Raw genomic sequence first — 26,487 nt, forward strand, 5'->3', positions numbered from 1 at the left:
GCAACCCACTGCCTGGCCAGGCTTGCAACCAGGATGATTTCCTCCAGAAAAATATTTAGACCAGGAAGGCCATGAAGTGCCCAGTTTGGCACTTGAACCCATCTGGCAGAGGTGGTGAAGTGGGGACTGGCTTTTTGCACCCCAAGATGCAGTGGCCATCTGCTCCTCTGTCTCCTGGCAGAGTCACCAGGAGTCCTCAGGGCTCTGATCTCCACAAACCTTGGTGTAACAAGAAGTAACTGGAAATGTGTCCTGGTTCTCCTTCACCTCTTCCTCCTGACTTTTCCACCCCTCGCTAACCCTTGCCCTGGGGCTGCAGCCTTCTGTCCTATGCAAAAGCGAGCCCGGGCAGTGTCGCAGCACTCCTTTGCGCAGGGAATGAGGCATCTCAGATGCTTCTGAACGTGTAAAACACAGGCAATTTATACAGCACTGGCACATACACCAACACAGCTTGCACGCTGCTTGTAAATCTTGGCTTCCTCGAGGTTTTTACCGTGCATCATGACTTGCAATTCAGTATTTTATATGCAGGTAGGTCATTTCGGCTTGGGTCATCAAAGCTACACTGTGCAAGCCAGGCTCAGGAGGAGCTTGACTGTCAGTCTCCTGCTAATCTCAGTTTTTAGTAAAGATGCAGCCAATAATCTGTACTTGCAAAGGGAAAGGTGCTGGCATCAGGAGGGTCACTGAGTGGCTGTGCTCTCACCGTCAGACTGAAGAGGATTTTCTATGCTGACTATGAGCATTAAGGAAGCCAGAACAAAGATGACAAATGCTTTTGTAAAAGGGATTGTCAGAAGACACGGCAGGTTCAGTGATTATTGAGGCTTGTCTTAACAGGTGAGCAAAGTCTCCTGAGAGCAGTAAGCTGCTCTCCTGCCTGGCTGCAGATTGGCTGGAAGGCACTTTATTTTATTTTATTTATTTTATTTTATTCTTTATACAGCCTGTATCCTAGTTGGAATGTGTTGCTGCTTGTGTCTACTTAAAAATTGGAGTAAATAATTTTGAACAGAAAAATCATTCATGGTCTCTGCAAATGTACAGAACCAGTAAAAACACTAAGCTTGGAGATGTCAATAAAGTTGAGTCTTCATAGAGTCTGCCAGCTGGGATCCTGCCATTTACAGTTGCTTTAGAAGCACTTTCCTACTTGCTAACTAAACTGCTTTCCTTAAAGAAAGCAGGAGGAAAAATAATCTGAGCTAATACATATTAGTTGTTCAGATGATGTGGAAATGGTGATGAGAATTACCTAAAATGTGCTGGCTAAGAGATAAGCCTGTGAACTTTGCAAACAGTACATAGAGAATGGTATTAAAGCTTAGCAGAGTTCTCACCCTTGTTTTTTTTTTAAATTTACTGGGCTAATTAAGTGTCTCCATTACCTGTGGTGGCTAGGCATTTCATTCGCAGCCTACATCTATTTTCAGATCTATCTATATTTGTTGTCCTTCACAATTCCTGTAGTTACTTCCAGGTTGATATTTTTGTTCGGACATCTATTCTCTCAGTGAACAGACAAGCTTTCAATTTATTGAAGTTCATCTTGGTATGGCGAAGATTAAAGCATGGAATCGATTAGAGAGGAGCGCTTTGAATCCATAAAGTACAATCTGTCTTTCATTTACATTTCAGACCTTACTTCATCCCATATTTGACAACATTGACTCTACAAACCCTAACTCCACAAATTACTTAGGTACTAGATTTAGATGCAAATATACAATCATTTTCTGCCTGAACCTTGAGGACATTTTAAATCTTAGTTCACTAAATTGGCACATTCATAGAAGTCTTGGTGCCCCAGTTTCTGCAAAGGGCCGTGCACTGGCTCTACCAGAGGTCAACATCTGCTTGTTGTTATATTATGTCTCCTTTTAATGAAGATTTGAAGTTCTTGCTGATCTCCGTTTATGAACACCCGAATTAGAACATGCAGTCTGATTACAGCACTCAAGGAGGAAAAGGGAAACCCAGATTTCAAACTTTTTGATAGGTAAGAGGATGTAAACATACAAGTTCCACCTTGCAGAAGGTCTCACCACTAAAATACAGGCTATTCCCCAGCTCTCCTCTTCAGCCTCTTCTCCTAAACACCTATCAGAAATGGCATCTTCCCATTTCTGTGAGAACGCTCTAATCCCAGCCCTGAAGGGCTTTCTCGTTCCCTGCGACTATTGAATTTTTCTGTGCTGAGTGAAACAGCTCTTCATAGCCTTCAGCATATAGGACAGCATAGCAAGTACAGTTGGGACATACACATGCACACACACTAGAAGCAACCTCAAACCTATGGCTAAGTCATTAAACCAACTTCTTTTGAAAACATTCATTATCAAGAGCATCTCAGTTCTGAAGGGGAAAAAAAGTCCAAAGAAATTTAGCCACCTCTAAGAACATGGTATTTTAGACAGTGCCTTTCTACCTAATTAAATAATGTTTGCATAGTGCTTTGAGATCTTTGCCTAACAAGGAAAGCTAATATATTGCTATGTGTAAATGTTAGAATTAATAATTTAGAAAACACAGGAGTACAAACCCAGGTTACTCTTATCATTTCATCAAAGCCAGGTTTAACGATCTTCTTTTTTTTTGCCTGCTGGCTTAATCAGATAAGCTGCTGAATTCAATTAACTCATCAAACCTAATTTGAAGAGATCTTTCAAGTCAGTAAGAGCTTGTCTTGTGCTTATTATTTCTATTTGTTGCATGAAGTCTTTAATATCACCATTTTGTTAGGATAATAATGGTAGCCTTAATTGTGTTCTAATTTACTGCATTTACTCAGATGATGGCATTTTCCTCATTTTTTAAGTGTCAGCATGTGAAAATCAATCATGATTTAATTTAAGGCAGTGAAATGGCTCTTCTAGCCCTCTGTCAAGTCAGCTACATACTATCTCTTCTCCCACAACTGTAATTTGGGTTTGTAAGGTGAAATTATTTCATAGGAAATCATGTTGAGTTTCTGAAGTCCCATTTCCTGGAGAAGTGTTATGACAAAAATGATCATCTGGATGCTCTTTTGGGATGGTTTAACCAAATTGTTAGGCAATAAATGTGAAACTGAAATTGGTATTACAACTGTATAATTCATCTGAACACATCTGTGTGTGATGCTCCAGCTTGTTGTACCAGTCTGAAACTCCTTGAAAGTTACTGAAGAAAGAATTACTAGCAGAAAATTTAAATTGTAAAATTTGCTGTAAATTCTAACCCATTAGCAGGATCTTCGTTTGGCCATCTTTTCACATTCCTAGAAGATATGCCACGCAGAGAGGTGAGATCAAGCAATTGCTTAAAATCAAAATTTCCCTATAAATTATTTACTTGTTCTGTAAAGCATGCTCTACTGTAATGTAAGCTATGCTGCTGATAGAGACATTGCTAATTATGTCTGGAGCAGTTCATGTATAAATGTGAAAAGCCAGCTACATCCTGGGTGAAATCAAGTCCTTTCTTACTATTCCAGCAAGTAGTTTTGCAGAAGTAACCTTACTCTCAATTGCGCTGTCTTGCTTTTTTTTGTTTGTTTATTTGAGGCATGCTTTCAAGTGCACAATTAAATAAATTGTTTTTTTCTGTTTTCCCTTAGAATGACTATAGGAAGCTATCTATGCAATGCAAGGACTTTGTTGTGGGGGTGCTGGACCTGTGCAGAGACACCGAAGAAGTAGAGGCTATTCTGAACGGAGACGTGAATATACACTTGTGCCCCGAGCACCACCGGCCAAGTCTAAGCAGGATTAAACTTGCTATTAAATACGAGGTCAAAAAGGTAAGCTATTTCTTTTAGTCCCTGATGAATACATCTTCACGTCTAAATTATGCTTCCTTGATGCCACCTGAAAAATGATAAATGAAAGATAGATTTTAGTTGAACCAGGACTATCCGTAGAATTTTAGTGTTTTATGGCTTGACTTGCATTTTCTCACATACTTTAATATGGAGAAGGTTAATTGCAAAGGACATATTACAGCAGGTATGGCATTTATTTTGAAGTGATAGACATGGACGTATACATGGCGCAAAGAACTGCCTATAGAGCGCAGTGTTTCTTGTGCAGGTCGTGACTATGAATCTCTGATGACTTCAGCAGGGACCAAAAGTTGTTACCATACCAAAGTGAGGGATTTCCTTCCTTCATGTGATGTACATGAAGGTAAGGGATGAACCCAGCAGATGCCGTGGCACCTTTGTCCACAAATCATAAAAGCAGAGAATATAGTCCACATCCTCACCATTCCCAAACCATCTGTCTTTCGTTCAAACTAGATCTTCTCTTTCGACTGAGGAAAGAGCTGGACCCTGCAGCCTGATTGCAGTCAGCAGACCAAGTCTCCTTTCTCACCTGTCTGCTCTCAAACGCTCCCTGACCATTTAGCTCTGATCCACATCTTGTGTTAGTCTCCAAAGCCACTTGCAATGATCAGAAATGTTAACTTTTCTGTGATGTTACAGAAAGAACATATACAAAGAGTAGCAGTTTTGTCCTAGCCAAGACCATTTACTGCAATGTGATGGAAAGTGGCATTTAAATTTTAGAAAACGAAGTTTTGTAATTTTTGGTCAGAATTAGATCAAAACCTCAAAAACCAACACCTGACAAACTTGGAATTTTGATTTTTTTTTTTAAAGCATGTGAAAGTAGATAAACATTGATAAAGAGTGATAGATTCCTAGCTTCCACTCTCCTAAAGCACTAGATCCATATTCTAAGAGTTCAGATTTCTTCAGATCTGCAAAACAGAAGATGTATATTTTAAGGAAAAACATGAAGACTTGAATGACTTCTTTTAGAAGTATTTTAAACAAACATTCAGCTTTACGGAAGTATGTTGTGTGAACGGAAAATTTGATTCTGGCAAATCTGAGGCCTGGGTGGTCCCAACTAATTGCTCCTACAATATGCATTGATGGAAACTGGGCTCCCGCTATGGGACTCAAAGTGTGTTCCAAATTTTCAAGCTAACATCTGCTCTCTCTTTCCCCTCCCAAACCCACCACCTGCTTCAGTTTGCCTCTTGACTGTGCTGCTGTGCTGGCTAGAGAAGGTCTTTTCCTGTTATGAAAGCCATTAATTAAAGAGGATCTTAAAACTCTTATTTGGAATTAATTGCCTTCATGCAGGAGCACATAGTATGGAGCCAAATATTTCCTCCTAGGATGTTGTGTCTCTGCATCATTCTGTCACCAAAACTGAGCATAACATCTCAGTTCACTCTTAGATAGATGCCTTTCAACAAGCTGGGCTGAGTTGAGTTATTGAAGCTGTTGCTTTGGTAACACGAGGCCAAACTTGCTCTGGTGCTTTTTCATAAAATGAACTCATCTAAAAGACATTGATAACAACTCATCAAGGAATAGTCCTCAGTGACCTCTGGTTTGAGAATTACCATGAAGTTGGTCAGAACCTCAAGGCTTTTCAATGTATGAAGTCTTCTGCACTGTTTTGCTTGGTTATTCTTGTAAATATTTGTGTCATCCTTTAGATACCAAGACCATTAGCTGGAGCTAAATTGCTGTTAGTTATTGCGCTGCTTTGAGCACATTCATACTAGCTTAGTTGGTTTCAGAGGAACATTTCCTCCATTTCTTGTATTGTATATATGTGCACCTTTTCATAACGCATGAACACTGAACTAAAGCATCTGTGGGAGGTCATATACAGTTGGTCTTCTGTTGTATAAGTATCTTCATATACCCAGGAAAGCTGAGCATCCTTTCTGGATCACAGCAACTTGTTGCTCATCGATGACAACTGTTAAACTAATTACAGAACATAAACACGAGCATTGGTCAACCTTGTGTTGACTCTCAGGTCAGCACTTTTTACAATATTCTTTTCAGCAGGCAGTGTATGTTTATGTGTAAGATGATCATTTAACTGCTAACTGAAAAGTAAGATAGTTCTGTTTGTGGGAGGCAGAGACACATTCAGATAAATGGCTTTGGTTATTGGCAGTGACTTATGGTAATAGACTGATATTTATCACACTTGCTGAACAAAGAGATTGTGTTATGGGAACAGAGTCATGATTTCCTTAAGAGGCAATGCATTTCAGGTACAAGTTTTTTATCCAGCTGAGAGGTATTTAGGCTTATGTATACAAGCCTTGTCCTTTGAAATCTATTTTCATTTTGCGAAAATCCTATAATAGAGAGGGGTGAGATGAAGGGTGAATTATTACACCTATTTAATACATCAATTCTTGGACAGATTCTGTAAATTTCAAGTCACTTTTTCAAAGCTAATGCAATGACTCGTAGGCATAAGAAGGATCGTATGTGGTCCTCCAAGTGTGAAAGGCAGACCCAGGCAGGCGCACCGAGAGACTTCCCACCCACAGCACCCAAACCCCCAAGCCCCATCTCTTGGTCTGTCAGTGCTGCCTGCCCAGGCCAAGTCCAGGTGCTGAGACGTAAGTGGCTGTAACTCACTCAGAAACAGTTCCAGGGATGTGGAGACCTTTCTAGTTTTTTAACTGCACTCTGGGACTGGAATGACACAGAAATAGTCATACTTGCCTTTTTTTTTTTTTTTTTTTTCTGTCCTGGAAGTTTGGTTGGCAAGGTAGAACTAATGAATGGACTATAGCTGTACCTGCCACCACTGCTCCCCACCTCTACCATTAGCATCAATGTTCAGATGGTCAGTTTTGCATTCTTCAGCTCAACAAGCTCTAGATAAGCCAGAGAAATAAAGATGTTCTTGCTTAAATGAGTATAGAGCTCCTGAACTATTTTATATTCATTCTTTCCCATGAACAGCAAGAAAAATCTTAGACAAGACAACTTTAGGAACTTCAGAATGGTCTGAGAAAATAAAATAAAATAAAAGAGGTGTTAGTTCTTATGGAGTTTTTTTTAATTAAATTAGTATCCAGACTAAATATTTGCATTCATCTGAAATTTTAAGAAATATTTGATGTTTTAAAAAATCTGTTTCTACCATTAGCTTCTTAATTCACATTTCTGTATTAGTACTCTAAATACCTACATTAGGCTTTCCTTGATGAAAATTTGCAGAGAAAAATTTATGTTGAAAATTATTATTTAATATCCATGATTTTACTTTTACAGCTGCTGGTGCAGTCTGCATTTTATCACATTTTTATTTCCAGAGTCTTGGAAAGATGTCAAGGGCTCCCATCCTCAGGCAGGAGAGCAATTGCATCTGTAGAGCTTCATCAGGCCTTTGCACAAACTGTTAAAGTCTTCCTTGTTCTTTTAATTTTCTCTGTTACTTCATCATCCTCATACAGTGCAGTCACCGCAGCCACGGTGCCTAAGAATGGTGTTTTTCTTTAACTGTAGCAACTGGACTACCAGCTTCTCCCATCCCCTGCCCAGCTCACAGCTGTCATGGACTTGTCCTCCCCCTCAAAGGCCAATGGAGGCCAGGAGGAGGCAGAGACAGCAGAATTTTGAAACTGAGAGCCATCACATAGCATTTTATGGATTTGTCTTTTCCTTCCTATACGCCTATCTGAAAATTTTAGGGATGCAATTGATGCTAGATATGCAGTTCCATTTTTAAGTCCTAATTTTTGTTTGAACACAGTATCTTCTTGATCTTGAATTCAGCAATGGTGTTCCCCAATAAATCACACTTGGTTGGAGGTAGAGGCTGCACCTCCCTTGCGTGCACAATGCCTATTATGCCTGCACAGCAGGGAGCTCAGCCATCAACCTGGGGGAAGCTTTTAGCCCAAAACAGTGCTTCTTGTGCCTCTGTTTTGGAAGGGCAAGAGGGCAAGTCCCTGTTTGAAAATCCCCAAGTCAGGGGGCAACCTGCCCTTGAGTTGAATGTTCACAGACCTGTTCATTGATCACCTGCTCAATCGGTGCAAGAAAACCTTGTACTCGCATCAGGGCTGAAAAAGGGGACTGAAGCCTTCTTATCTCCTCTACTCAGTAAATCTGCATCTGGGACCTACAACAGGTTTCTGTCCAGGCCCTAAATGACCTTTCTTTGCACTTTTTCCTTTGCGCTTCCCATTAGAGTTCCCTGTTACCTCTCTGCTTTGCTACCCCCAAAAAAGCAATTCTCTGTTCAATTGAAAGGACAGAGTTTTATTGATTTTTTTTTTTTTTTCCCTAATTTACAAAATTTGAGATGAATCTTGGAAAGTCATTCAAGAAAGAATCAAAAGTTCCAGACTTCACTTCTCTCTCTCTTTTTTTGCTTTTTTTCTGCAAAGCATGCTACTAGCACATATGAGATGCTGGCAAAAAAAAGCAATTTTAAGGCTTTAATATAGCTGAAGGACTTTATATAGAAGGTCATTGAAGAATTAAGAAGCTCTGCTGGTACATATTTCGCAACAAGGAGAAAGCTAAAATCACAGTATTTTATAAAGTGGTCTTTAAAAATGCTCTATCACTCTAATTCTTTATCCTTCCTGAAAGAACTAAATAATCATTCTATACCCCAGGATTCTTGGAAAACTGCGCTCAAATGTCCTCTGTATGAATTTTCTAGAGTCATTTCTCCCTTCAAATTAGCTGTCTTAATGATTCATGATTCCTCAAAAATTATTACAATGAGAACAGTTTGTCAAAAGCAAAACAAACAATTTGCAAACATTTGAACATTTGCTGAGTCCTGGATTCTTTCCAAGAAATGGACTTTTAGCCTATGTTACGGGATCATTGCAAATTTACTATTGTCTCCCACAATATTATTTAGCTATGCTTCGCACTTGCATATTCCAGTCAAGAACAGATTTCTTTCTCCTCCAGCTGTGCAGGGTCTCGGGCAAAGGAGGGAGAAAGAATGGGCACAGGAAGAGCAAGAGAGCACCCTGATGCTGTAGCAAGGCTGTTCAGGAGATTTCTCTGGATATTGTAGGAGAGGGCTGGGGAACCGTTGCAGTGGGAGAGCAAACACCATGGTGGAGTCCAGCAGCAGCTCATGGAAACGGCAAAATTAAAAGCAGCATTAAGGTGAAACAGGAATTATTTAGGTTGAGTGTTTCTGGTGGATTATAGCCAAAAGTGGATTGAGTTGCTAAATCAGAGTTCCGGTCCCCAGGAAAGAAAATAAAACTGATCTTGAGCTCCTAGAGCCAAGGGTACTCTCAGCTGTTCTTCATGCAGGCTTACAACATCTAAGTGAGAGTTTACTCCATGTTCTTGACTGAAAATTGCAGAATGATGTTTTTTCTTTTCTTGAAATAGTTACACAATTTTGTTTTCAATCAGATACTAAAAATATAAGGGTAGTACAAGTTTTCCCTGTGTGTGAACTAATTTCTAATTAAGCCAGGGTGTGATTTCTACCTGTGAGAGGCATAGGTACAGAGGCTGGGACAACTCTGTCTTGGACTTTTCCCTTGGATAGCCAATAGCAGGAAAATGCGGTTTTTGATGTACCACAACAAAACAATTTTACTGGTGTATGTCAGCTTTACAGACCCCTTCATATTTTCTGTTCTCATTTTTGTCTGTACTGCTATGCTCCTTTCTTGTCATCCTTTAATGTTGGCAGGGGGCTTATATGTCAGCGTTTACCTTCAGGTCTAAAGCTGTTGCTTCTCTGCAGGAAGTGACATTCATTTTCCTTCTTCCCCAATGTCAGCATTATCATTGCTGTATTCTTTTAGTTGCAAATGTTGAGTGCCCACCTCTGTCTGCTTGGCAGCTCAGTTCATAGCTGTCACAAAGCCAGAGCACCTTTCTCTTTCACGAGTTTTAATTTAATTAACAGTAAGACACACAAATCGGGTTTGGAAAAAAAATTAATAAGAATTAAACAGAACACCAGATGGCTGTGTAAATTCTATTTAATAGAGAGCTAGAACAGGAACTTTTCTCATAACTGTATTATTAATAATTAACATATGGAGGATGCTCCGAACAGAATACTCACAGCTGCATTAGATTATAATTTTTCACTGCATTGGTCACGCGACTCAGATACTCAAGAGCATGAGAAGTCCCAGCTCTCATCAACTGCTGCAATGACCTGTGCTCACCATTCATTTGCTCAGAGGATGCGGTTTTACCCTGCACAATATCTTGTACACAAAATGCCTTCTGGGGTCCTTCTCCCCATTGACTGGGGCCCCACCTGCAGCATTTCCACCCTGCACAGGAGCTAGCGAAGGTTAGTCCCTGAATGGGCCAAAAAATCCAGCCATGCTCCTGCCCCTCAAAATGCAGAGTAACAGACACTGCCCCAAATACAAGCTGGGGCAGAGTTCAGCTCACCCATCCTTAGGAAAGTTGACTGAAAAAGCTTGGTGTTTGCAAGAGAAGCATAAGAAAATAAGCTGGAGAACAGAGGGCAAGAGAAGTCCAGGGACGACAAGAAGTTCCGAAAATCTTCCCTTTGGAGAGCAAGGAGTATATCTGTGCCATGGTGGGGAGCTCTGGCTCTGTGAGCGATGTGTGCTCTCAATTTGAGTTAACCTGCAAATCCCTGCAATGCTGTGACCTGGGGAGGGACCACTGCGGGGGAAAGGCGGAGAGAGCACGGCGGGGCACACCACCCACAGCCCTAACACAAATGGAAAACTACATTTCAGTAACCTAAATGAACTGTTTCAACTCCACAGCTTTCAGAGCCATGTAGGTCACAGAAAAACTCCCTTGTGGTCATTTGTCCTTCTTTGGAACAAAATTAAGTTTAGGAATTTCCCATGGGATGAATATTGATCTTTCTGTACCCCAATGGTTGTAACACGCACAGATATGGCTTGAAGCAGGACAGGTTGCTTTACCACGTAAATGTGGAGCCCCAAGGAGGAGAACTCCTCAAGAAAAAAGCTTTCAGGAAGTTAGCTTTTTGCTTTTGTTTCTGTAATCCCTGGTTAATTTTTTTTCCACTCTAGTTTCAGGAATATTTAACTGAGGTCTTGTGGAGTCACTGATGACTTTGACTGTGGTGATGGGAAGAAAAATGTCTCTTGTTTCCATCACTGGAGAACCAGTCGATACTGTACAAATTTAATTTAATATCTATGTGAACAGTAGAAACACTGTGGTCATTCTGGACTCTTAAGCTTATCTATGTAATTTTTCATTTTACATTTTTAATTGCATATTACAGACATTTTGTCAGAGATTGGAAAGGGAAGGAGTTACTTCCCTTCCTCACAGAAAGGGTTTCTATGTCTCTGAGTATTTCATTAGCAATGTTCCTTCCTCCCACTAAAATCTGTGGTTCTGATGATTTCCTTTTGCCCAGATGTTTTAATGTCTTTTCCAAGATGAATCTCATTTTGTTATTTCCTGCCCATACATCCATCCTCTCATGGCTTAAATGAATCATTTCTCCATCCTGAGTGGTGTTTGCAATATTCCCAATTTACTGTAATAAGCCGACTTAATTATTTTCATTTGCAAAGTGCCACAAGGTCTTAGATGTCCATCAAGACATTGACAAGAGAACACAAGAACACATCAAACCCATTGCATAGATATGCATCACAGATGAAAGGACTTAAAATTACCTTTATTAATAATAAAATTCTATTAGAAAAGAGCGATTAATATGGCCTGCTATAAACCTGACCTTAGTTGCCCCCAATTTTGGCTTCATCCGTCTCCCCACAGACAGTAGACCTGCCAATGTGCATTTTGATAGGAAAGTCAGATGGGGATGGGTACAACTCCTCAAAAAATAGTAAAATTCAGTTTTTCAAGTTACTGAGGGAATTATCCTAAATGGTATTCAAATTTGGATGTCTGCATCGATACTGACCCAGGGTGTGGCTCTCCTGCGTGAGATTCTTGTCACACACCTGTAGATGTCTACATTTGGGTACGTTTTGGGGACTCTATACCTCAAAGTGAGAGAGTTCATCCTACGAGTGAGTCTTTCTCTCCATTAGCTCTGCTGGGAGTGAAGCCATCTACACTGGAGGCATCTGAGTTTGAGCATCAGCCCAATTTCCTCACCATGTAGCCAAGGGAAAATGGTTTACTGACTCTCCTGGGGGAGGAAGAGGCTATAGCATTTTAAATTTCTCCTTCTGTGCCCACTGTGGTTGTTTTTTTCAGATACCAAAGGGAGCTTGTTGTTTGGTAGCTTTTTATTGTGGCGTGTTTTCAGATCAATAATTAAATAATACGTATTTCCAAGTGGTTTTGATTCTGCACAGATATGAAAATCCTGGAATGTTAGAGACTAGGACTTCCAATTCATTTGCTTGTTTTCAGATAAATAATTCAGTGATAAGATTTATTCATATATGTAAAAAGAGGAGAAACCAGACATTAGCAATAAATCTCTTCAGAAAACATGCAGCCCACTAAAATATGAAATCGAGGTTCTCTCAAGAGCTAACTATCTTATAAACTACCCAATAGAAGAACACTTAGCACAAAAAAGAGCCTCTATCCTTGTCCCAGGGAAATGAAATTATAAAGAAACTTTAGGCAGAACAAGATTTAAACTGAACCAAATGAAGAATTTGTGTAAACTCTACACTTTCTAATTATACACCTCAAATATATCAGACTTAGTTTTGTATCACACAAATTGAAAATGTAACAGAAAGACAAAAAAATCCCCCTGTATTCCTTCCACTACTAGGAGGATTATTAATTTTGTGTTTTCACACAGCACTGGAGAGCTTTTCTATCAATGAGTGAATTGCATTTGAAATGGTCCTGGCAGTTTTATTTGCCCCATTATTTTTATTTTCTATTAGACTAATTTGTTTTTATTGGGTTTTATCTTTTCCCTGTTTAACAATCTGGTGCTTGGTCAAATCCTGTTTCCATCCACATTGCTCATTCCAACAGGACCACGCTGTCTCCTTTACGGCGCTGCACCACACAGCTGGTTTTGGGCAATTACACAAGCGCTGGGATGCCCTTCACTGCCTTGGTTCTGTCTTCTTGTCATTTTTGCAAAGTGATATCCCAATCCTGTTAATGTACTCACTGATTTAGCAGAGAGCACAAGATCCATCCCAAACAACATGCTTCATTTTATAGAGCAGACTGAGTCACAGGAAAGAGATGTGGTTGTAAACGGTAGCTATGCTAAGGTTTTTAAGTGTTCAAAATCAGAATTTTGGATTAGATAGCTCAGGTCAACCAGCAAATGGATCCAGATACTGGATTTTCATAAAACTGGGGAATATATGACTATCTTGGAATGTGATGCAAGCAAGTATTTCCCCACTGCCAAATGGCTGTAATAAGAAAGATATTTTGGTTCAGAAAGGTGCATGTGAAAGGCTTTATGAAAAGTGTCATTTATTACTAAAATCACAATAAATACTTCTGGGTTTATACCTTAAAAGTAAATCAGAGACTGAAGTTGCACAATTTGGTTTTTTTTTTCCCTGATGATTCTAGCTCATCTGGGCTCTGCCTACAAATATAAACTTTTTCCCTTTGCTACCAGGTTTATAAACGCTGATGTTAGACTCCAGATCTCAGGTCTGAATATTCACCAAGGCTGTCATAAAGCTCACCTACAGGATGAGCAAGAACCTCATGAATATTTGTGTAATGTCATTAGACAGTCAAATGAACCCTAGGGACAGAGGGAAAGCCACAGAAATCCTCAGGGTCAGGACATTTCCTTGCTTCATGTTCTCTGTGTGTGTCTGCAGTAATTGCAATATCTTAGAGGACCTGTTCTCATGTAGTGTTTATTTTTTTATGCAATGGTCAGATCCCACTGATATGAGTCATGACCAGTTGAATTTTCTTTCATTTAAGTTGAACACAGTTCCATGAAATTCTTTTCTGCATCCGGACGAAGACATTTGGACCTGCTGATTTACACTCTCTCATAAGGTTACTCTGGTGCAAAGTATTTTAAAAACTGGGCCTGTGACCATGGGTAGAATTTAACTATAATTAGAGCAGGTCTCTTTTGTGAAAAGGTCACAGTCTCACAGCATGGGTATTTGGATTGGAACTTTACTTATCATTTTTAATTCTTAAATAATACAGCAAGTAGTTTTCTGTTTCTTTTTTAAACTTTCTACAGTTTTACTTGCACCTCTTATCAGGCACAACAGCAAACGGTGAGCCAAGTTCCAGCCATATTTACCCTCTGACAACCTCATTTGTCATAGTTTAATAACACAAGCACTTGCTAAAGGCAGATTCTTTTTTTTTCTGCACTCTGGATCATGAAATAAATAAATTATATCCCATTTGCTTCTATTAAGGTGTCTCAAAATAGTTTCTTCAAAACAAAGAGCTCTTTGTTCACTTGGAGGTTCACAGAACAGAGTACAAGGTGAAGATAAGGCATATGCATACGTTGGCCTTTTCCCATACTGTGTATTTCCTAGCAAGCTTCAGTAATTTCCACCGAGCTCTGTCGTCTCCTGCTCTGCATCAGGTGAAACGACTCTGCAAGTAGGTGGGTCTTTTACTGGATCAAAAGCTGTTCTGACACATTTTCCATTTTTTTTTCAAGTTTTTTATTTTCTTCAAAAAAATGTTTCAGTTCAAAAAAAAAATATTTTATTCAGTATAAATCCAGACTCTTTATTTAAGCTTCGAGTCTTAAAAATGCTTAAAATATCAAAGGAATCTTCAAAAGTGAAAAGTGGCTTAAAAGAAAAGAAATTATATTTTGTTTTAATATTTTCATTGCCTTTTTTTTTTTCTGTTATGTGCATGTGGGCATATGTTTACTCTTTAATTCATCTGATGCTCTTTGGTGAAATGGCAGTATATTTTTTACCCTTCAGGGGAAGAGCAGTAATATCCTGCTTCAATCTTTCCCTGCGTTTCTTCCACCCCTGCTAATGTTTGTTGATGCTCCCAGAGCATCTTCAGCAACCGACTGAAAAAGGCTGGTTTCATATCTCCTTTGATGAAGGTTTCATTAGGAGAAACACGACATTGCCTACACAGAAGCGGAGATGAACAAGCCCAGCTTTCCATCCCTCCCTGCTTCTGGTTTTGCTTAAGCACAGCATCGCTGCTGAGCAAATGCCAACTCACCTTCTAGACCAGAACTGGCTTTGGTCCTGCTGGGAACACCAGCACAGCAAGCTCAGCTCAGGCTGTGTTTGTGTGGTGTGTCATGAAGTCTTCTTAATAATACTTAACGTACTTTCATCTTTTCAGAGCACACAATGTGTGTGGTTCAGATCCCACCCAGTTTTTCCAAGGTGTTCATCCCTGCAGGAGTGCTGCTCCTGTGCTCCCTGGTGACAGCCCCAGCAAAATGGAAAAAGCCAGGTATACAATGCACTTGATGCTCCCTTCATTTTCCCTTGTAATCCAGAGGCACGGAGTGACAATTGACTCAAAGGAGTCATCAGAATGATTTCAGCATTTTACTAGGATCTCCGGCATTTGAAGCATTATGCACCCAACCAGGGGGTCCTGTGAGCAGGTGCTGCAGCCTAAAATGTGTTCGTCAATGTAGGCTTGCAGAAGCAATGAGCTACATCAAAAGACAAATGTTTAATAATGAACCCAGAAAGGCTGTTTGAAGGACACGGACGCAGCTACATGATGGAAAGAAAAATGGCTCGTCTCTGCCCCTGCCAGTGTCTCTTGACATTACTGATGTTCTCCTGAAAATCTATTTATGCAGCTCCTTTTCTAGCTCTCGCTCACTGATTAAACATGCCGCTGCTCATTTGAATTGCAGCTTGTGTTTGCCAAGGTTTGCTAGTGTTTGTTGTAAGGTTTAGAGTGGACACGCCAGGAGTATCTCTGTGAAAGCAGGACATTAAGGTCACAAGTTTGCGTTGTTACTTCTGACGTGCAGGTCTTTAAAGTGTTTTCACTGGTTCATGGATGAGTTTTTCCTTCCTACCTCAGCCTCTGGCTATTTAGCATAGGGTGCATCAGCAAAGCGAGATGATCCTGTCTGAATGGTTAATTCTTTGGACTCAGTGGTGGATTTCTGCACTGGCAAGGGAATTGGAATTATTTCAGTGATAAAAGAGATATGGGGTTTTTTTCTGCAAGATTCATTCCCATCATCTGAGGTTGATCTCCACCTTTTACCTGTCTTGCCATAAGTTTCCTTATTTCTGCTGACAGCATTTTTCTGTCCAGGATAGATAGATATCTTTTTCTTTTTTTTTTTTTTTTTTCCTTTTCCTCCCATTTGATGTGTGAGTATTATCTGGCACTCCTAAGAATTTCCTGGGGTATTGTGACCTGGCTGTAGCTCATCTGTTATGTGCCACAAGATAAGAGAGATGCTCTTCATGTAAGGACCGTGGGGGTTTTTTGGATAGGGTATTTAAACATTGTTTAACCACTGACAGTTTAGACAACCGCAGTGCTAACACTGAACAGCAGCAGTGACTGGGGTCCTCATCACAGACTCTTTCTCTCTATATAATAGAAAATAAAAAATGAAAGTCTCTATATCGCAATGTTTTCTGGCAGAAGTAACTTCCTATACGGCTACAGAGATATAAAGGTACTTTATTGTCTGCGTAGCGAAACTCATGCATTTTTGAACAAGTATGCTGAGGAAAACATCTCACTCTGTCATGAAAGCTGTATGGTGCTTTCCCACCATGTATATATGACAAACTACAAGAAAGAGCTGTCATACATCAAATTAGATAGCAATGAGGAAAAGTTATCATTCAATGTGGTATCCACGGTTATCTCTAAAACATTCTCTTTATTTCTATATGTAAAACAGTTCCTTCAGCCCCTTTCAATTCTAACTGAAGGCTTTGAAATATTTTTTCCATATTCTAGGCAAATATTCATCTCATTTAATCCTCTATAGCACAGAACAGTGGCTTTTGGAGGTGTCAATACCTTCCTGTGTCTTTCAGTGGCTTTCAAAAAAGCCACTTTGGCAGCTGCATTATTTCAGCTGGCTCTTCAGATTCATGTGTGATTTTTTTTTTTTATTTTTTTTTTCACTTAAAAAAATTTGTAACTGTTAGTCTGGAGGAAAGTTCAATTTTCTTCCTAAATCAGAGGTATGCATGGTATAAGGAAAAACCACTGCCATCTACTGGGGTCCCTGAGCCAAGGGACTAGGAAAAGCTCCCACTGCAGCTTCTGAATGCAGAAGCATTGGAAAACTTATTTCTTGAGCTCCCCGATCCTGATGCATTACCTTTATCAGCTTGGAGGGGACTCACTCTGCCCATGAGATAAAGTGCTTAATGCTTTTAAATGGCTCTTTTTGGACCCGTGCAATCCCCTCCACTGCCAGTGCTTCCATGTCGATGAGCGATATCTTGCCTTTCCGCACAGCCCCAGCCACACTGTTCTTGTTGTAACGCTCTCTGCCTTTCTCTTCTTCTGGGATGCAGGAGAGAGGCAGCCACAGTTTGCCCCTAAAAGCCTCCTAGCCTCATTTTCCAGTACTGAAGAAAGGAAAATAGCATTTAATGGGAACTGTGAAAAAGCATTGCAGTATTTAGGCCTCTGAAATTCAATAGAACACATCACTATTTTTCATTACACTTTGAAGCATTCTCCCTTGAAGCTTTTGTCTCAAACTCTGCTCTTTTCCATGCCTACGACACCAAGTAAAGCTTTAGTGTAATCTTTAACTTGGCGTCAGTGCCCATTCCCACAGCAGAGGGAAAGTTAAATGGCTCTGTAACATCTCTGATGAGATCTAAGCTCAATTTCTGAAATTTTGAGAGAGAGAAGCTTGGCATTGTCCAAGGGTCACTGCATATTTCATTGACATTTGTTGGAGCAAACATAATGAAGAACTGCACTGTTTTACTGTGAGCAAATAACAGATCAAAACTTGTTCATGCTCTTATCTTTCTTATCCTGATCTTATTTTTCCCTCATTTTTATAATAACAATTTTGATGAACATCATCAAGGCTCTATGGCATGTTGCCAATCTTTATTGCCTTGTAGAAAATAAATTGTTCCAATGAACTGGGTTTTATGGCAATTCCTTCTCAATTTTCCTATATTTGTATTTTCATCATAGCTGTTCCCAGACAGAGTGAAAAAATGAACAAATTAAAATGTCTGATGAATTCTCTGAAATGCCAAGCGGCAAAAGTCTTTGACTGTCTCACAGCCAAGGACAACTGGATTTCTTTGTCTGAATCAATTCTCATAATGCTGTTGAACAATTATAAGAGCAGGAGGAAGCCTGGCTGTTGCTTTGGCCCTTCGTCTCAGAAATCTGCACATCTACCAGTGTAATTTTCCTTTCCATGAGTTGCTACAATTGCAGTCGAATTCATCATATCTGGAAATAAAATTTACAAAGGGAATCAATTCTCTATCTAGCTTCCTTCCACTTCATCTTTCTGTCCATTTGCCAGAAAGATAATAAGCCCTAGCAGCATTAGCACAAACATAAATACTGGGCATTAGGAAATGCTTCCTTGCGATACTGCTGTCATCACCTTAACCTTAAACTTTAAATGCTCAGAAGGACTAGGACTGATGATTTATAGATTTTCTTTTTTGAAAGCTTTCTTTTTTGACGGCAGCTTAATAGAAAGCATATTAAAATGTTAATATTTCCAGGAAAAAAAAAATCTAAAGACAAAAGAGGTTAAAAGTACCTATCAAATTTCTTCCCTCTGATTCATTTATTCAGTGGAAGGGGTAAAGTCTTATTTTCTACTTTTTTCTTTTTGAGAAATGCAGGCCCCAAAGCTTAATTCATCTGAAAAAGCACATTTTAAATAGCTGCTAATGTGCTGTTAAAGAAGGAAATGTGCGATTCCATGGCAATATTAATTACTGTGCAACCGTATTTCATTCTCCACTAGCAATGAACCAATCTTTTAAACTCACAGTAACGGTTTTGCTATTATGCCAACATCTAGAAGAGAGTTAGTTAAATTCCTGATCTGATCATCGTTTCATAACTAGTGAAGATGAAAGCAGAGTTAGAATTTTCTCTACTTTTCAATCCCAATAAAACTGCAGACTACAACTGAAATCCCCCCAGCTGCTTGCCACTTGAAGGGCTGAAGTGGGGCAATGGGGCAGCTGTCGGACATGGTCCATGTCCACGCTGCCAGGCAGGGGCAACAGCAGCCACGAAGCCCCCCGGTAGCCCCTGCTTTCCTCCCCTCTTTCTCTCTCTACCCCCTTCATCCTCCCCCTCATCTCCAGAAAGTTCTGCTTTTTGAAATAGTGGAGAGTTTTACATTTCCCTGCTAAGAACATTTATTCAGCCACAAAACTCATAAATGAAACACTCGCTTCTGCTAATGCAATCAGCTACATTAGCAAGATATTTATTTTTTATATTTTCTTTCCATTATTTTGCCTTTTAATTGTCTTCCTCTGTGATTAAAGATACTTGCATTCTAAATTCAATCACCCTGGAAAAAAATAAGAAATAAAGAAGTTTAATCTTTTATTATAAAACTCTTTAGTGGGATCTAGTGGTGCCGTAATTTTACCATTAAGAAACTGCCCTTTTCAGCTGTCTGCTGCTCACCTTTTCTTTTTCCTCTGAACAATAAACTGAAGAAGAGTCTCAGTTACAGGATACAAAACATGTACTTTCTGTACCAGAGCACCACTGCTATTCCTTCTGCTTTTAAATTTGTCTTTTTGTCTGATCAGCAAAGAATCAGCTGTCATTTTTGAAAGGTACTCTGAGTGACAGCATTTAAAGTGGCAAAATACCAGCCAGACCTCTTCTAGTTTACAGGAGAAGGAGAACCGTGCAGAATGGTTCACTTTGGGTCTGTATGCAGTGGATAGAACAATATAATATTAGTGCTGTGTTGAGCTACTATTTCAATGGCCTATATCTTTAGCAAGTTATCAGAGGTTTTTTTTCAGCTTGACATCAAAGTACCTTTGTGTTTCTTTTCTGAATCTTAATGTAGACTGCTTTACCTCAAGAGAGCCCACAGAGGTACTTCGTCAGTGCTGGCCACTGATGGACGTTGGGTTTTGGCCTAAAAGGCCTGTTGTCTAACCAAACTGTTATCTAGAGAAGACAAGAAGCAGAATCGAAACACGTTCTGCCAGTACCAGGGGATTTCGGATGCCTGGTTTGCCATTTTCTGTTCATGACACCATAAGCTATGCTGGACAACAAAGACATGCCCTGTCTTGTTCCACTGGCAAGTTGAGCAGGTTGTTAACTGAAATCTCATCCTCTTCAGGCAATGCTACTGATACTTCCATTTCTGTTTCTCTTGCAGTTTGTTGCTCACCCCAACTGCCAGCAGCAATTGCTCACCATGTGGTATGAAAACCTCTCAGGCTTACGGCAGCAATCTATAGCGGTGAAGTTCTTGGCTGTCTTTGGGGTCTCCATTGGCCTGCCCTTCCTCGCCATAGCCTACTGGATTGCTCCCTGTAGCAAGGTACAAACTCATTAAGGTGCACGGTTTTTAAGGTCATTTCTATCCAGGGCGTCGAATGAAGTCACATATTTTTCTGTAATGTCATTGGGAAGCGATTCATGCTATCCTCTAAGATTGCCCCAGAGGAGAGCAAGCTTGAAGTGTTGCTTGATGTACACAAACAGAGCTCTTAGGCATGGTTTGAGGTTCACCTCTGCAGGTAAAAAAAGGGGGAGGGGGACAGGAGGAAGAGGGTGAGAAAGTGGGTGACAAGAAAAGAATAGGAACAAGAAATGGACAGGAGCTATCAACATGGGAGTGGGATGAAGAAAGAATAGAAGAACGATCAAAATGGGAAATAACTAAAGGAGATCTTTGTTGCCCTTTTAGTTAACTCTGATGTTTAAACTCTCACTCCTTTTATGTACTTTTTGTTCCAGGTTCCTCCCTTCTTCAGGGCTCCTTTCTTCCTTTTCCCTCTTCTTTCTGATCTTGTGATTTTTGTTAGTGGAGCATTATTGTGGCATATGTGACTGCATCTCTGGCAAGCCCCAGGGGACTGCTTAGTGTTGCAGAGAAGACTAGACTTATTCATACAATCTTTATGATTTTGAGGGAAAGGATGATGAAACTTGGAAAACTGCCATGTAGCTAAATATGACTGTGCTATGTCGCACAGCATCAGATGGAGCAGGAGAGTTTTGCTGAGACCTAGAGGTCAACAGACCAAAACCAACCACTAGCTTAGGTAAGAGCTTGAGTTGTCTGTGATATGAAATCTGTAGTGAGGTTTCCATCCTGAAAGAGTCTGCTCAAAGAAGTGGAGATAAGTAAGTGTGCAGCTGAGTGATAAATAGCTTTTTCACTACTCTTGCCACAGAAGAAAGGAGTGGCAGGGGAGAAGATCATTTCACATTCAGCAAAAGCCAGCAACATCATTCATTACAAGGTAGAGGTCTTCAGCAGGATGCTTATCAGAGGTACTTAAATTTGATCAAAATGACCCCTGGCGCTGGTAATATATTCAGTCTTGAAAGCATCTTCTCCCATTTCCTTTAAAAGCCAGTGAGGAATCCTTTCTAAATTTGTCAAGCCCAGGAAATTACAGATCCATGGGTGGATATTAAGGAAAGACTGTAATTCGAAAAGATTTATGTTAGTGCAATCAGATAAACCTTTTGAAAACAGTCTTCCAGAACATCTGAGATAATAAAACATGTTTAAGGCTTGGTGTCCTCCAAAACATCTCCAAGAAAAGTACTTTCTCTTAGAGTAATTGAGAATGTAACTTCATTTTCTTAAGGTTTGTATCAACAGAGAACCCCACAGCTTTTACGAATACTGGACAGCACACCGGAGTTCTGCAGAGAGAAGTGCCTGTGAAAGTCAGGCTGTGTTGCTGGTGGTTTTGGTTAGGGCATAGAGGGAATTCATGTGTAGAATTTCTATGTTGATTCTGTTATGTCAGACCTCAGTCTAGCAGGGATTTATGAAGCCGTTTAATTTCCTTCACCTCTAATGAATGTGCTGGGAGTTGGCACACCAGCCAACAGCAACGTTTGTAGTGTATTCTCAGAATTACAGAGGTTGCACTTGAACATAGCAGTAGGTGCGGAGAACAAACAGACTAGAAATAAGTGGAGAATTTAAATGAAAAGCATAAAAACTGAGCAAAAAAAAACGGAGGGAAAAATTCAAAATAAATCAGTTTTACATGAGAAATAAGAAATTATTGAGAAAGTTATTTGGCTTCAATTTCTTGAGGTAGGTGTATTAAAAAAATGGAGGGACTGTGATTTCATGACATTAAAGCTTTTGTGCATTCTCATTTTTCAATATCCCTGTCTTTTCACCCCACTTTAGACTCTGAAAAACCATACATAACCTTCTATCATAAAGTCAAATTGAAAGTTCTTTCAGGCAGGAATTGCCTTCTAATGCATGAGTTTGCATTTATCAGAACAATGTAGTCTTGATTTTTGACTGGAGCTTGTGATAGAAATAGCTGAATAACGAATGCATTTTTCCCCCATGAACTGGTACCTCACCCAAAATTGTCATTAGGGGGGTGATGCATGAGCCTTGCGTCCTTTCACAGTGTTATTGCAGACATTCTTACATAGGCAGCATATCTGCTGAAAGGATGGTGATGTTAACAGAAGATTTGCATGTGATGCTCCGAGCAGCCCAGTTTTGTCTTGGTCGATTTTGCAAGTGTTTTGTTTGGTTTTAAGCCATGGAAACAATCTTGATGTTACGCAACTGGGTAATGAAATAATTTTTCCATAGTAACAATTAGCTAAGATGTTTAACTTAAATCAAATCAAATCTCTCTTAAAAGACACAATGATGGCCCAGGCATGACTCTGTCATAAGTCCTAGTCAGAGACTCATTTCTGGACTAAGACAGTGACAATAATGAAGGAAATCTCCGTAATGTGGAATACTGCTTGTAGGAGCTGTCCTGACCAATACTACTGTCTATCACATTCTTAAGATGTATTTGTCAAATTCTGCAGTTTCATATACGGTAATAGAGTAATTCGTATCTCAAAATAATTCCTTCACTGATGTGTCTTAGCAAGGAATATGTTTTTAAGCCTTTACTCTCTAACAGAAAACTTTCTTCAATAAAGCTCTGCAGGGTTAGAGTACACCTTACCAAATACCACCCTCGAAAATTTGGTAAAGAGTGTTAACTGGAGTTTGCCACTGACCTCTTAAGTCTTCTTTTGCATTCAGTTGCACAGAGCTGTCTTTATTAAAACCAATTTTAGTTCAGTCATTCATTCACCTCTGGATGCACAAACTGTTGACAAGACCCACAGAGTGTAAGCCCATCCTATCCTGAAATATCTGTGCTGACTCATCATTCTCATGGAGGCAATGACTCTGAAATTAACTGTTGCCTTGTATATTGGTGTCCAAAATGTGTTTCACTGGTGATCCAAAGAGATGATAAGAGAGAGAATGGAAACATTGCACAATCTGCTGCCCAACAATATAATGAGAAGAGCCAGTGGGACTGTTTGGACTGTCTGTAGAACTTCAAGAAGTATTTTCTTTCTTCTCTGGATGGCTGAAGCGCACATTCAGATAATGCAGCGCTAACAGAGATCATTGATACGCAGCTGTCATTGCCTGGGTTGTTCCCTGACTTTCATGTAGGCATGATGGGGATTTATGGACCGTAGCTCCTGCTGCAACAGACTCAGCATCATTTCAGCACTGGAACTTTAATGGTTCGCTCCACCTAAAGCTGTACCTGTAACTTTTTACTCTGGGTATTTTTCTTCCCAGTTAAGTTACATAAAATTTCTACAACAATATTCTTCACGCTTCTGCAACAATATTCTTCGCCCTTCTGCTATGGGCATAGTACTGAAAATAGTTATGGCTTTTTTTCTTTATGATGTTTCTACCTCTATTTGTTCCTGCCTCTTGGAGTAGAGATTAATTCGCATTTGGAAAACTTTGTTTCGATATCACATTTTATATATTTTTGTTTTGACTTGTCTGCATGCTTCATTGTTTTCCTATAATACAGATAGGATACTAAGTCACGAAATTAGCTATTCTTTTAAGAATGAACCTTTGTATTCAGACACTGTCAGTGTTTCTCCCTTAACAGTGACAGCCAGGCACTTCCCTGCAATCCTGATTTGATGAAAGATGATATTTTGATTTTAAAAAGTAATTGAGAAATTGATACATCCAAGCAGTTACACACCTTGAGTTTAACTGTATCTTGTTGCTTGAAAAATATATCTTATTCTCATAAAGCATTAGGCCAACTGGAGGAATTGATCCTTCATTAATTTTTTACAGAATTTTATAGTCAACACTTTCACCTCATGCTGCTCTCAGCTAAAAATCAGATTTCTGAGAAGATACGAAAAGTATCAGCTCAAGAAAAAAATTGAAAGCTTTCCACAGTAATAAAGGGGATAAAATGCTGATGTAACACTGACTAACTGCAGACTTTTGTTAAATCAGTAGAGAACTAAGTGAAATTACCACAGAATTCATTTGGTTTTATAATACACAGGATTACTTCTCTGATAACCGAGGCTGTGCTATTTTAATCTCAGGTCTCTCTTTTTTTTTAAAGTTTTTGTAGACAGCAGAATAAGTCTAATTATTTAGAAGAATTCCTGGTTCAATGGACAGTGCTTTTTCTCTTTTAGTGAATTCAGGGTAGAAATGAGTCTTGTATAAATTGCAAATGTACTTTCTTAAAAGTTTGTTGGTAAGGCTTCATATGCCCATAGCTGTTGTTCTACTTTACTTTTGCAATTTATACTCTGTCAGACAGGTCATATGAGGAAAACATCTGAGATCATTACTGTACAGGACATTGTTCAGACATATCCCATCACCCCATCAGCTCTGTACTGGAAATATAAGTTCTGCTACAAAACATAAATCTACCCAACACCAGCCATAAAAGCTGTTGAGAACTGACACTACACCAAAGTTTATAGCAGAGGAGTGAACCAGCATCACAAGTGCTGAGACTGGTTTTAACACACTTCATTTACTCCTACATCCGCCATAACATTCCTAGACAAGATTAAAGAAACTTGGGATTTGATTCAGTGCAACATCTACCCACTTGAACACAACCTTATTGACCTCAGAAAAAAGCAAGCATGTTAATAAGGGCTCGGGATAGAGGAGATTGTTTTCATTTTCCTTAATTGGAAAGTCTTTCTGGTATTTAGAAACATGCAAATTTTTCCAACAGGATTTACTATTCTGTCAACTTCACAAAAGATTTATTTGACATTTTAAAAATTCAGAGAAGGAAAAGAAATAAGAACCAGAATCATAAGGCTTCCTTTAAATTTCTGCTAGACCTAAAGAGCCCTACTTTTAAAATATTTCCTTCTCTGCAATGACCAGAGAGCTGGACTCTTTTGAACAAAGCTGCTATTGGAGATAAATAAGAAAACAAGGAATTTCATTTTTCAGTCCTTTTCCTATGAAGTTTTATGATCAAGTCAGAAGATATTAAGAAAATTTTGTGGATACTTTGTCATCAAGGGAAATGAATCAATGAGTAAGATACTGCAAAATACCCATATCATTTGCTTTGAGGTTTTGGAAAGGGCACATACAGGACAGCATTTCCATTGCTGTCTATTGTGTCCAACACTGCCGGCATTAGTCCTTGTGCTCCTAAAAATGCTTCTACTCTGATATCTTTCTGGACTAATGTTTTCTTAGATCACAGAAAATGTAAAATGAAGAGTGTTACTTAAATTAATTAACAAAGAAAGCTTTTCAAGAAGAATGGAAAAAATATTAGCTATAGTGAAGAAATCTGCTGCTCTGATTCTTGGCTTAATGTCTTGAAATAAATCCCTGTGTTCTGGGGAGTAAATCTCCAGCTTTTGTAGTAATTATGAGGAAACCATCATACCAAAGCATATTAAGAGCATTACAAATGAATCTTTAGACAGAACGCTATTTCCTACACATTGTTAATGAACCAAGAATTCAGCATTAATAAAAGATTTTAATATATAACAATGATGTCAGGATGAGAAGTGGGCCCATCATTAGGATTTATATTGAGTACATCCGTATAACACATATACACACCAACATGTCTCATGTAAATGTCCTGTCTCTTAATTTTCCATTTACCATCTGGCCAAGACAATTAGATATTGTATGTAGGTATATAAGAGCAATATAAGATATTGCCATGCATAGAAAATTATCCAGTGGGCATAATTTGAACTGCAATGCATAACGTCTAGTAATAGCAAAGAACAACTTGAAGAAATCTAAACCCCGTTTAGTTCATGATCTAGAATTATTTTCTGAATCCTTTTCACCTTAGGCAAATGGTTCAAACTTTTACGGGAATAAATTTCCAGGAGGTGGATAAGGGAAAAAAAATAATCTTATGTCTTGTGTATGTTTCATTGCAGTTGGGACGGACCCTCCGAAGTCCTTTCATGAAGTTTGTGGCACATGCCGTTTCTTTCACGATCTTCCTTGGACTGTTAGTAGTGAATGCTTCAGATCGGTTTGAAGGAGTAAAAAATCTCCCCAATGAGACCATCACAGATCATCCAAAACAAATCTTTAGAGTCAAAACAACTCAGTTCTCATGGACAGAATTGCTGATCATGAAGTGGGTATTGGGTAAGCAAAACCAAAATGTCTACAAGTCCTCCAGGCAAATTCAACATGACTACGAGTAGCATGATAGACAATGACAAGACAAAGGAAAAAAAACGCAAACCAA

At 39.3% G+C, this 26,487-nt stretch overlaps 1 protein-coding gene across 1 annotated transcript in view; it reads left to right on the forward strand.

Moving 5' to 3' along the window:
* Positions 1 to 26,487, forward strand: part of TRPC7 (transient receptor potential cation channel, subfamily C, member 7) — a 72,467-nt gene that overhangs the window by 20,182 nt on the left and 25,798 nt on the right. Inside the window, exons 2-4 of the mRNA XM_009702030.1 lie at positions 3,602 to 3,784; positions 20,082 to 20,246; positions 26,168 to 26,384. Coding sequence (XP_009700332.1) covers positions 3,602 to 3,784; positions 20,082 to 20,246; positions 26,168 to 26,384 — 565 coding nt within the window. The remainder of the gene's footprint in view (positions 1 to 3,601; positions 3,785 to 20,081; positions 20,247 to 26,167; positions 26,385 to 26,487) is intronic.

This window comes from Cariama cristata, unplaced genomic scaffold (assembly GCF_000690535.1).
Source record: "Cariama cristata isolate BGI_N322 unplaced genomic scaffold, ASM69053v1 scaffold10386, whole genome shotgun sequence".
NCBI classification, from domain to species: domain Eukaryota; kingdom Metazoa; phylum Chordata; class Aves; order Cariamiformes; family Cariamidae; genus Cariama; species Cariama cristata.